This window comes from Scyliorhinus canicula, chromosome 18, assembly GCF_902713615.1.
Source record: "Scyliorhinus canicula chromosome 18, sScyCan1.1, whole genome shotgun sequence".
Taxonomy (NCBI): domain Eukaryota; kingdom Metazoa; phylum Chordata; class Chondrichthyes; order Carcharhiniformes; family Scyliorhinidae; genus Scyliorhinus; species Scyliorhinus canicula.
This window is the reverse complement of record NC_052163.1, coordinates 21,491,181-21,503,293: the sequence shown is the minus strand read 5'-3', so window position 1 is coordinate 21,503,293 and position 12,113 is coordinate 21,491,181. Positions and strand designations below refer to the sequence as shown.

At 45.3% G+C, this 12,113-nt stretch overlaps 1 protein-coding gene across 3 annotated transcripts in view; it reads left to right on the top strand.

Moving 5' to 3' along the window:
• LOC119953648 (zinc transporter ZIP11-like) overlaps nt 1-12,113 on the top strand; it is a 762,231-nt gene that overhangs the window by 202,381 nt on the left and 547,737 nt on the right. For 2 of the 3 annotated variants that reach the window (XM_038778121.1, XM_038778123.1), the window contains one exon: nt 11,421-11,565. In XM_038778121.1, the coding sequence (XP_038634049.1) occupies nt 11,421-11,565 (145 nt within the window). The remainder of the gene's footprint in view (nt 1-11,420; nt 11,566-12,113) is intronic. The other variant, XM_038778122.1, reaches the window with a different exon arrangement.

The window sequence follows — 12,113 nt, the reverse complement described above, 5'->3', positions numbered from 1 at the left end:
ATTAGGCTAATTTAAATATGCACGGCCTAGTTGAGGCTGCATTCCCATGAAGGGGGGGGGGGGGTGAAGGAAGGGTTTGAACGATGGAGGGTGAGGGGAGGTATGAAGGGTCGTCATGAGGTTGGGGTGTGTGAAGGGAGAGTCCTGAAAGGAGGGTGGTCCTGAAAGAGGGGATGTGCTAACTTGGGGGAGAGGGGGAAGATAAATGCCCATGTCTGCCAGGGCGGCATTGCCCATGAGTGGGGACTTGCGCGGGCCCTCATGTGCACTTAGAGATCAGGGCACTATTATTATACCTTCAGCAAGTGTGCGGTCAATTCCAGCCCCACAGACCCTGGAGTCCCAACATAAGTGAATTAACCAATAATTTGCATATTTTCGCTGAGATCTTTGATTCTTGGCTGCTCCAATGACTTTCAGGCACTAGATTTGTAAATAAAACATTTTTTAAATTGTTTGTCTATGACAAGAGAAGAGATAAACATGTAATGGTAATATAACGATGGCCTGCTCATCTAATTATTTCCCTAACCCTGTCCCACGCTCCACACAGACAGACACAAGGTGGGAGGGAGGTAGGGAAAGGATCAAAATAACAGGAATTAAAAGGACGTGAGATAAATCTTTGCTGCTGAGGTGATAGTCTTTGTCGTGTAGTCAACGATCTTCCAAGGACGCTATGTGTTAAAATCATTGGTTGGTTTGGATGTTGCAATGTTTGTCTTCAATTAGAACATCTGGTTGTACAATCTGGGCGGCACAGTGGTTAGCACTGCTGTCTCACAGCTGCAGGGATCCAGGTTCAATTCTGGCCTCGGGTGACTGTCTGTATGGAGTTTTCACGTTCTCCCCTTTCTGCGTGGGGTTCCTTCAGGTGCTTCGGTTTCCTTCCACAGTTTAAAGATGTGCAGTTTAGGTGGATTGGCTAAATTGCCCCATAGTGTTTAAAAGGTTTGGTGGTGTTACTGGGTTACGGGAATAGGGTGGAGCCATGGGCTTAAGTGGGGTGCTCTTTCCAAGGACCGGTGCAAACTCAGTGGGCTGAATGGCCTCCTTCTGCACTGTTGGGATTCCATGAATTATATCAGTTCACTGTGGGGAGTCTCTTTCATTTGAACGACCTCCACCAGACAGGCTCTCAGCCTCACTGAGGTAATATTAGAATTCGTCACCTGAGGATTGCAAATAACTTTTCGAACAGGCCTCTCTCCCTGCAGGTGGTTCTGGATTGAAATCTCCCACATGTTGAACTGACTGCAGAGAGAAAGGTCTTTATCTACAGGACATCAGTTGAAATAAATCAATTTCAACTCCCCAGCCTTTTAATCAGAAGTGAAGCTTTCACAGGCCTGGCTGGAGATTATTTTCACTGCCAGCCTTAGCTGATAGAACCTGCTGCCTCCTACATTTTCACAGAACAGACTGCAGATGCTTGCAGCCTTTTAATCAGAGGTTAAAATATCACAGGCCTGGCTGGATATAGAGAGTGTTTCAAACCTGCTCTTGGCAGCTCTCGAGATCCAAACAGAACTGAAACTTAACTCTCCAAAATAGAGCCTGCCTGTGTTTTCAGAACATTCCGGAAGAAGGCCCCCAGTCAGAATCGAGAGCGCGTCAAAGACCTGGATTTCAAAAGAACGGATTGGCTGCTAGCCAAGTCCATCAAAATGACATCACGGATCCTGCCACGTAGCACACTGGATTGAGTGGTGTGGCTGGGGCAGTTGTAATAGCAGTTCGGGGGGGGGGGGGGGGGGGGGGGGGTCAAAAGTCTGGAGTTTAAGCCCAAAATCTGCAATGTTGAAGCAGCCAGCAAGACAGGAATTAAAAGGGACACAAGGATCAGACAAGGATTTAAAAGAGGTTCCTTATAGCACCCTTTCAAAATCGGCATTGCCAGTGGGTTCAGATCCCCACTGATGAAGAAGTTTCCAAGTGTAGGCTAGACTAGGGAGAAATTCCCCAGCGCCCCAAAAAATGACTTAAGTGTGGAGGGATCCAGGTCTGGATCTCAGCCAATAAGCTGGTAGGAAACACCTCGCTAAACCTGATCAAAATGACACAAAGTCATGTTTTGGGAGAAACGCGCCCCAATAAATAATGATGAACATTCTGAGACTAAAGCTGGAGCTTACTACAGATCTGAAGGATGGATATTCCCTCATGGGGTTGACATCAACATTGCACAACATTTAATACGAATCTTGTTGAGAAATGGAACCAAATACCCCAGTAATTATTGCTTCAGTGGTAACAATTGCACCCCATCCATGCTTTTGTTACTTCCTGACTTGTCTGTTCCAACGCTGGCCTTTCTCCCATCTTCCATCCTGCCTAAATCTCAGCTCATCCAAAACTCGGCTGTCCTTTCTCTAGCTCACATCGAGTGACGTTCACCTATCACCCGGTGCTTGCTTGCCTGGGTTGGATTCTAGCACAGCAATCTCTGGAAGTTATAATTCCCACCTTTTTTGTTCAGATCCTTCCAGTATCTCTGTCACCTCTTACAAAGTTGATCCCTATCATCCTCTGAGAACTCTGTCCCTCCAAGTCTGGCCTTACATATCATTGATTTCCTTCATACCACCATTGACAGGGCCTGCCCAGCTGAAGGCAAGTCCTGAGCTCTAAAATTCCCTCCCCTCTGCCTCTCCATCACTCCCTTCTTAATTCTGACACCCCTTAAAGCTTACCTCTTTGATCAGGCTTTTGGGCACTTGACCTTATATCTCCTCACGTGTCTTGGTGTCAAATTTTGTATGACAATTTTGTGAGGCACTTTGGGGCGTTTGTTTTTTGGTTGCCGGTGGTATAGAAACACAAGTTGTTTGTTATTTCGGCTGTCGTTGATTTGACCATTTGCTCTGGGGACAAGGATTTGATATTCCCGCATTTCTTCCCTTTAATCGGTCAGCAATGTACTTCACTCACTTCCAACTTCCCCTAATTCTCTATAGAATTTAATGATGGACTGTGTCAAACTGGCAGCTCACCACTCATCTGGAAATCAGCCTGAAATTGAATTTCACCCCCTTGTGGCCTTTATCTTTATTTTGTTCTGTCCTGTAACTCCAGTCTTTACAGGATCTGCATGAACTTGGGAGAATACTTGATTTGAGAAAACATGGGTTGACTGCCAATATTGTAGTTGATTTCTTGAATAATTAATGGCGGTGTACTGAATTTGCTTTGCATTCCAGGGCTGGATTATGAACGCAAGATAAATGAAGTCCTTATTGAAGCAGAATGATGGCTTAATTCTTACAGGACGGGCCATCTCATTATTATGTATGAGTGACAAATGAAGTTGTGAGTGAAGTTGAATAATGGCTTGAATCTTACTGAAGAGTAGACGTCTCATCATTAAATGTTGTTAATAAAACCAAGCAACCATATTTTAATTAAGAAGGAGATTCGGTGGCTGATTCATGTTTAACCTTTTCAGCTTGAAAGATCTTTGTTGTGTTGCGCTGTGTGGTGCATCCGCGATGAAGGTGGTGTTGTTTGCTGTGCTTTGCACACAATCTCTTATTTGGAGGGTGGAGTTACTTTGAGAAGGTGAATGTTTTTGTGGAGATTTGCTGTTGCGGATTTATTAAATGGATTGAAAAATTAGATAGCAAAAAAAAAAATTGATATGGGTACAGAAACTGATCTAACGCAATTAATTAATGCATTTGAGTGCATTACATAACTCCTGTCTGTTAAAGACCCGCCCAGCACTCTGACCGTTTCCCCCAGCCTGTATTTAAAATCACTTGATCTCGTAATGAATTATGACAGAATTTATACCATCATAATCAATCTCTTGTGGTATGCGCATAGCAGGTTGGAGAATACTTTCTTTCTCTTGTCTGTCTCTCCTGTCTATGTGATGTTGTTTCTTTCCCTGCCTCTAGTTATCCTTTATTTTTTGCTTTTTGCCCTCTGCTTCTCTCTCCCTTATTCTTTGTTGCTCCCTCTTTTTTTTCCCTTCTGCCTTGACTTAAACTCTACTTCTGCATCTCCCCTCCACCCTTGCTACGTTTAGAATTCACCTCACTCTTAACCCTTCACTTCCCGTCTCCCTTAACTTGCATGAGGGCTGGGAGTGAACACCATTCCTTCTCTTCTTAAATTGTTCCCTTCAAGATGCATTATTTAGATTCAAAATTCAACTTTTTAAACAGAAATCAAATTGGAATGAGGAAAGACACGTTGACTTGGAAGGTTGTTCGTGTTGTGCTTGTTCTTCAGGCATTAAAGAAGCTCTTAAGCGTCCAACATGGCGAGTGAGGTGTACCACCCTCCGTATTGGCAAAGGCCTGAGACTGAAACAGGCACTTGACTGTTTACATATATAAATTGACGCTTTTGACCTTTTCTCCCGAAATCGGGTTGCCCTGAATGTGCCAAGTTTTGTTGAAAGAAATATCTAATCTAAAGTTGTTTAGGGAGAAGCAGGAGTTCTTCACCCGACTCAACAGCTGTTCTGAAGGTCATTGCTGGCCCCCGATGAGTCCTAGGCCTTATCTTCCAAATGCCTTCCGTCCTGCCCCCAGGACCTCCTTGAGAGTAGCGGACGACATCGCAGCAGGCCAGGATTGTTGCCTGCCTTTCCCATGTGCCCCTGTCTTGAGATCCCAGGTCCAGGTTTGAACGGGCCGCTGGTTACAGCAGAGGGAGATTTTTTTCAAACTTGCCTTTCTTCGGAACCCCCATTTTGGACTTCAGAAATGTCAGTTTCTGCGGAAAAATGGTGGATTAAAATTTTTTAGCAAGCATTTTGTGTTGTTTGTGCAGGAGGATAGTATTTTTCTACCTGGCAATAAGATTTATAAAACTGAAAGGTGATTTTTTAAAAATGAGGCAATTCCTATAATAAATGAGGATAAAGGAATTTGCAACAAAAAGGTTGGCACAAAAGTGCAACAGAGACTGACAATTGGAAACAAGGGGCGGGATTTAACACCCCAAAAAACAGAGTCCTGTTTTGAACATGTGTAGCGGGGTGTTTCCAAGAATAACCCCGCTATCAAACGGAACTCTTTTTTTCCCCCTGGTTTTGGTCGGGAACATCCTGCAGAGTCCACACTTACCTCATTTCCTGCACTGACGAGCCATTTTTAAATGTCGCCCCGATCTCTCGACCCCCCTCGGACTCCCCACCACAGCCTCTGGACCCGCCCAACGCCCAACTTACAAACTGTTCAGGGATCCTTGAACGCTTGAGCCCCCCACCCCCCTCCTCACCCCACCTCTCAAGGGGAGGGCACCCCTGGGCCCGATCCCTGGTAGTGGGCGCCTTGGCATTGCCAGCCTGGCACCCTGGCAGTGCCCCTACCAGCACCACCTGGGCATCCTGACAGTGCCAGGGTGCCTGGGTGGCACTTCCAGGGTGGCAGGATGGCAGTGCCAAGGTGCCTGGGTGTCAGTGAGAGTGCCAGGGTATGACCCTGCCCAGAGCCCGACCACCCAGGTTCTCCAATGGCCTGAGATACCCCTCTCCCAGGTGCCGTTACGCCTGTTTCATGTTTGTGTGGACCATGACTAAATGGCGCCATGGCGAGTTCCTCCAGACACAGCCATTCGTTCCTGGCCCTCGAGAGAATCGGGTGCGGCATATTTAAATGGGCCGAATGGCTCACTTAAATATGTAAAACTGATCTCACCCAGTGAGGGCATCGCAAATGTAACGAGAGGCCTCTCGAGATTTAACGGCCTTGTCACGTCCCCGAGTTGGTCGCAACAAGGCCATTAATCACATTGAAGATTGCTGACTGACAGTGTGCCAACGTAAGATGTGGATGAAATGCTGAATATTTTTCTGACTGCTGGGGTGTTCTGGTTAGGAGACAATTGTATAAGACCTTGACAGCCACTAAATATGAGTTCACACACGTGGTTCAGATGTTCAATTGAAAGCTCACAGGCATGTTTGCAGTCGAGTGTGAAATCTGTGATTGTGGTCTAGATAAATATTAATGTACGTAAGTACGTACCAGTCAGGCAGGGAGGAAGGGGTCGAGCAAGGGAACCGTGGTTTACCAAAGAAGTGGAATCTCTTGTGAAGAGGAAGAAGGAGGCCTATGTGAAGATGAGGCGTGAAGTTTCAGTTGGGGCGCTTGATAGTTACAAGGAAGCGAGGAAGGATCTAAAGAGAGAGCTAAGACGAGCAAGGAGGGGACATGAGAAGTCTTTGGCAGGTAGGATCAAGGAAAACCCAAAAGCTTTCTATAGGTATGTCAGGAATAAAAGAATGACAAGGGTAAGAGTAGGGCCAGTCAAGGACAGTGGTGGGAAGTTGTGTGTGGAGGCTGAGGAGATACGCTAGATACTAAATGAATACTTTTCATCAGTATTCACTCAGGAAAAAGATAATGTTGTGGAGGAGAATGCTGAGACCCAGGCTATTAGAATAGATGGCATTGAGGTGCGTAGGGAAGAAGTGTTGGCAACTCTGGACAAGGTGAAAATAGATAAGTCCCCGGGGCCTGATGGGATTTATCCTAGGATTCTCTGGGAAGCCAGGGAAGAGATTGCTGAGCCTTTGGCTTTGATTTTTATGTCATCATTGGCTACAGGAATAGTGCCAGAGGACTGGAGGATAGCAAATGTGGTCCCTTTGTTCAAGAAGGGGAGTAGAGATAACCCCGGTAACTATAGGCCGGTGAGCCTCACGTCTGTTGTGGGTAAAGTCTTGGAGAGGATTATAAAAGATATGATTTATAATCATCTAGATAGGAACATTATGATTAGGGATAGTCAGCATGGTTTTGTGACGGGTAGGTCATGCCTCACAAACCTTATCGAGTTCTTTGAGAAGGTGACTGAACAGGTAGACGAGGGTAGAGCAGTTGATGTGGTGTATATGGATTTCAATAAAGCGTTTGATAAGGTTCCCCACGGTCGTCTATTGCAGAAAATACGGAGGCTGGGGATTGAGGGTGATTTAGAGATGTGGATCAGAAATTGGCTAGTTGAAAGAAGACAGAGGGTGGTGGTTGATGGCAAATGTTCAGAATGGAGTTCAGTTACGAGTGGCGTACCACAAGGATCTGTTCTGGGGCCGTTGCTGTTTGTCATTTTTATAAATGACCTAGAGGAGGGCACAGAAGGTTGGGTGAGTAAATTTGCAGACGACACTAAAGTCGGTGGAGTTGTAGACAGTGTGGAAGGATGTTGCAGGTTACAGAGGGACATAGATAAGCTGCAGAGCTGGGCTGAGAGGTGGCAAATGGAGTTTAATGTAGAGAAGTGTGAGGTGATTCACTTTGGAAAGAATAACAGGAATGCGGAATATTTGGCTCATGGTAAAAGTCTTAGCAGTGTGGATGAGCAGAGGGATCTCGGTGTCCATGTACATAGATACCTGAAAGTTGCCACCCAGGTTGATAGGGTTGTGAAGAAGGCCTATGGTGTGTTGGCCTTTATTGGCAGAGGGATTGAGTTCCGGAGCCATGAGGTCATGTTGCAGCTGTACAAAACTCTGGTACGGCCGCATTTGGAGTATTGCGTACAGTTCTGGTCGCCTCATTATAGGAAGGATGTGGAAGCTTTGGAACGGGTGCAGAGGAGATTTACCAGGATGTTGCCTGGTATGGAGGGAAAATCTTATGAGGAAAGGCTGATGGACTTGAGGTTGTTTTCGTTAAAGAGAAGAAGGTTAAGAGGTGACTTAATAGAGGCATACAAAATGATCAGAGGGTTAGATAGGGTGGACAGTGAGAGCCTTCTCCCGCAGATGGAGGTTGCTAGCACGAGGGGACATAGCCTTAAATTGAGGGGTAATAGATATAGGACAGACGTCAGAGGTAGGTTTTTTACGCAAAGAGTGGTGAGGCCATGGAATGCCCTACCTGCAACAGTAGTGAACTCGCCAACATTGAGGGCATTTAAAAGTTTATTGGATAAGCATATGGATGATAATGGCATAGTGTAGGTTAGATGGCCTTTAGTTTTTGACTTCCCATGTCGGTGCAACATCGTGGGCCGAAGGGCCTGTACTGCGCTGTATCGTTCTATGTTCTATGTAATGTGAATATTGACAAAGACCCTTGAGAAGGATGCTAGGGAAGTTAAAGATGCTGTCACATGGAAAGAGAAGGCCTGAAACGCTGCAAAAATCATTGGCTTCACGCAAGCTCGCACACACACAGGTAGGGCAAAAGATTTGTGAACCAAAAAAGAATGACTTAAAAAATGTAGGGGGAGAAATTTGAGTATGAAAGTAAACTAGCAATAAATATAAAAAAAGACCGTAAGCGTTTAAAAGTATGTGAAGAGGAAAAGAGTAGCTCAGCAATCATTGGTCCCTTAGGGAGTGAGACTGGGGAATTAATAAAGGAAAACAGGAAATGGCAGAGACGTTGAATGGGTATTTTGTGTCTATCTTCACAGTAGGAGACACAAAAATCACCCCAACAATTGTAGAGAGGCAAGAGGTAGAGTGAAACTTAAAATGACTGGAAAACTAATGGACTTAAGGCAGACAAGTCCCCTGGACCTGATGACCTGCGTCCTCGGACCAGAAAAGAAGTGGCTGCAGTGATACTGAACGCATTTGTTGCAATCTTCCAAATTTCCCTGGATTCTGGAAAGGTCCCAGTGGATTGGAAAACCACTAATGTGACACCTCTATTGAAGAACGCAGGGAGATAGAAAGCAGGAAGCTATAGGCCAATTAACCTAGCATCTGTCACTGGGAACGTGTTCAAATCCATTATGGAGACAGTAACAGGACATTCAGAAAATCGTAATACTACCAAACAGGGTCAGCACGGTTTCATGAAAGGGAAATCATGTTTGGCATATTATTGGAGTTGTTTGGGGATAAAACGAACATGGTGGATAAAGGGAAACCTTTGGATTTCCAAAAGGCACACGATAAAGTGTCACATAAAAGGTTAGTGTGTACAATAAGAACTCACGGTGTTGGGGAAATGCATTAGCATACATGGTGGACTGACTAACTAACAGGATACAGGGAGTCAGGGTGAATGGGTGATTTTCAGATTGGTAAACTGTACCTTATGGAGTGCCACAAGGATCGGCGCTGGAGACTCAACGATTTCCGATGTATATGAATGACTTATTAATAACATCTCCTGAACCGTGGTCCAGAGCTAGTGGAGTCTAATAGTGGGGTGGGGAAGGAGACCCCTTGTACCCATAACTGCCCCACAGGAAATAAGCATGCATTGTTTTTAAACCTGGTTCTGAGCAAGATTTAGACGACGAAACTATTCACAGATGGACAGAAATTTGCAAATTCAGGGTCCAACGGTATGTTTGGTGTGAGAGTGGGAGTGTTCACATTGGTGCTGTTTTTCTGAGCCTCTGATTTAGTTCATTGTTGGATTGGAAGCATGCAGGAAGCCTGTGGACTTGGCCTGTGGTAGACTTGATGTGGGACTGCTTACTAGAGGGTGTCCATCATCGGAGCTCGAGCAACGACAATGGGGACACTTCGTACAAATTGAATTTTGGCAGTGACAAATTTTCCCTTCCTATGCTCAGATTTATTGAACCAGTTGAGCACACACGATGCAAGAGAACTAAAACGGGCATCTTCTCCCCCCTGCCCCCCGCCTCCCAACCTCTGAAAAGCAGCAGGTGTAATTGTCCTGTTTTCAGGTTATTCACCACGCCCAAGCCATCCAGAAACCGCAGGTTCTGCTTCTAGTTCACCCTGAGCACATTCAAGCTCACAGATTCCCCAGATCACCCTCTCTGATATTAATAGCAGATTCTGTTCAACCAAATGTTGAAGAAATGGAGAAGAGTGAGCAGAGAAGAACGGAAGTTGGAATATGATAATTGTGTCTCACTAACTGTGTGTGTGTGTGTGTGTGTGTGTGTGTGTGTGGGGTGGGGGGTTTGATATACTTGTGTGTGCCCTCTGGCTACAAATTAGACTTGTGTTTTTTACCAAAACTGCTCATTAATTCAAGCAGGTAAAACCTATTTTGTATGTTTCCGTTCAGTGTTCGCTGAAAGGATTTGCATCAGACAGGTTAATAACAATTACTAACTACCCCGATATATACCTCATGGTACTGTGTGACAAGTGTCAATGTGGCTTTTTTGCGTACATCTGTATGTAAAATTAACTGGTGGGACGAAATCCTGGTTCCAGTGATGCCGACTGATTTTTGAAAGGAGTGTCAATGGTGAGATTCTCTTGCTGCTGGGTATCTGTGGAAAGCAGGCAGCATTGGTCTGAACTGAATTTGAGTCAGGTTTTCTGAATGCATTGTTGGCTGTTCTTTAGCCCCGAAGTAAAGTTAGTGACAGATGTTTCTCTGTTAGCATGAGGAGAGTTTAGCCATGTACAATGTATAGAATTGTCACGACAGGAAAACAAGAGGGTAAGCAGTGATATGATGCAGTGGTGTAGCTGCACATTGGGTCTGCCTTTCTGTCTCTCTCCATGGTGTTGCAGAATACCTGGATTTTCCCCAGTCAGCATTCTAGATTTTTTAACTCTGCTGTTGTAGGGCAATGCAGAGAAGGAGTTAGATCACGGGGAATCAAAAATATCGTAGAAGCAGCACAGAAGGAGGCCTGTTGTGAATGTGCCAGCTCTCTATAGGGACCATACAGCTAGTCACACTCTGCACCCTCTCCCTGTGGCCCCGAAGATCTTTTCTCCTCAGATAATTGTCTTTTTTTTTTTCCGAAAACCATGATTCAATTTGCCTCCACCGCACTCTCAGGCAGTGCATTCCAGATCCCAACCACTTGCTGTGTAAAAAACACTTTCCTCATGAATCCGTTGGTCCTTGTGCTATTCGCATTAAATCGGTGCCCTTTCTCCCTCTCGACTCTGTCCAGATCCCCTCATGATTTAAACATTTCCAACAAATCTCCTCTCGACCTTCTCTCCTCCATGGGGAACAAACGCCTTTCCCCAACTTTCCAAGCTGCATTTCCTGGTAAACCACTGACGGGCGAGAGCTGATATTGGGAGGAGCCTGGTGAAATCTGTGTTCTCAGAAAGAGAGAGAGAGCGATGACAAGTGGGCTGGGGAAACCGCAGGATGGGAAGGGTTTCATAAACGGGAAACATCTTGTGAAGGTAGCACAGTAGCACAGTGGTTAGCACTGTTGCTTCACAGCGCCAGGGTCCCAGGTTCGATTCACTGTCTGTGCGGAGTCTGCACGTTCTCCCCGTGTCTGCGTGGGTTTCCTCCGGGTGCTCCGGTTTCCTCCCACGTGTCCCGAAAGACGTGCTTGGTAGGTGAATTGAACATTCTGAATTCGCCCTCTGTGTACCCGAACAGGCGGAATCTGGCGACTGGGGGCTTTTCACAGTAACTTCATTGCAGCGTCAACGTAAGCACGCTTGTGACAATGAAGATTATTATTATTTATTATTATAAAAAGCGATTGCACATCCTATAACGCTGCTTGACACACCTGTCCTGTTCAATTTCCAGGGTATTGTTGACTCTCCACAAATGGCGTTTGCACTCAAACAGGAGCCGAAACCAGTGAAGGAGAAAAAGGAGGATGAAGGAGGAGATGCCCAGATGCAAGATGAAGAATTTGCCATCCGGATAGGTAGAGGCGGATTATCAGCAGGCAAGCATCGTGTCATATGCCGACAAACACAAAAACTTGATTTAAGCAAGTTTTGGGTGGGGGGTGGTGCATTTATTTGAAACAAATAGTTAGCTTAAACGCCAATCCAAGGGTTTGGTTGTCGTTTCTGGTGGTTCAGCTATGAAGCTTAATCGGCATTGAGAATTGTTCTTTCCTTTTGGCTGCAGACTTTTGTCTAATATTTGCTAATCTATACAATTAATGTGGTCTACTATCTGCTTTGGATCGGGCTCCTAACAAGCCTTTCTTCTATCTGCTCCCACCTCTGACTAGAATGTCGCTGTCTTCACATCGCACAGGCTTTTACAGCGTGAAGGTCAGAAATGATCAGAAGGCATTAAAGGTGCCATCAAATTGGCGATCTAATTGTGATACTCTCCCAAAAATCTCAATCTTGAAAATTAAAGAGAAACTTTTAGTACTGGTCACAGAAATTGCTTTTCCTGCAAATACATGCAGAGGCAGAAAATCCCTTTGCAAACATTGCAAAATTACTCATTTCAGGAAGTATTGCCGTCTTAGTCCTG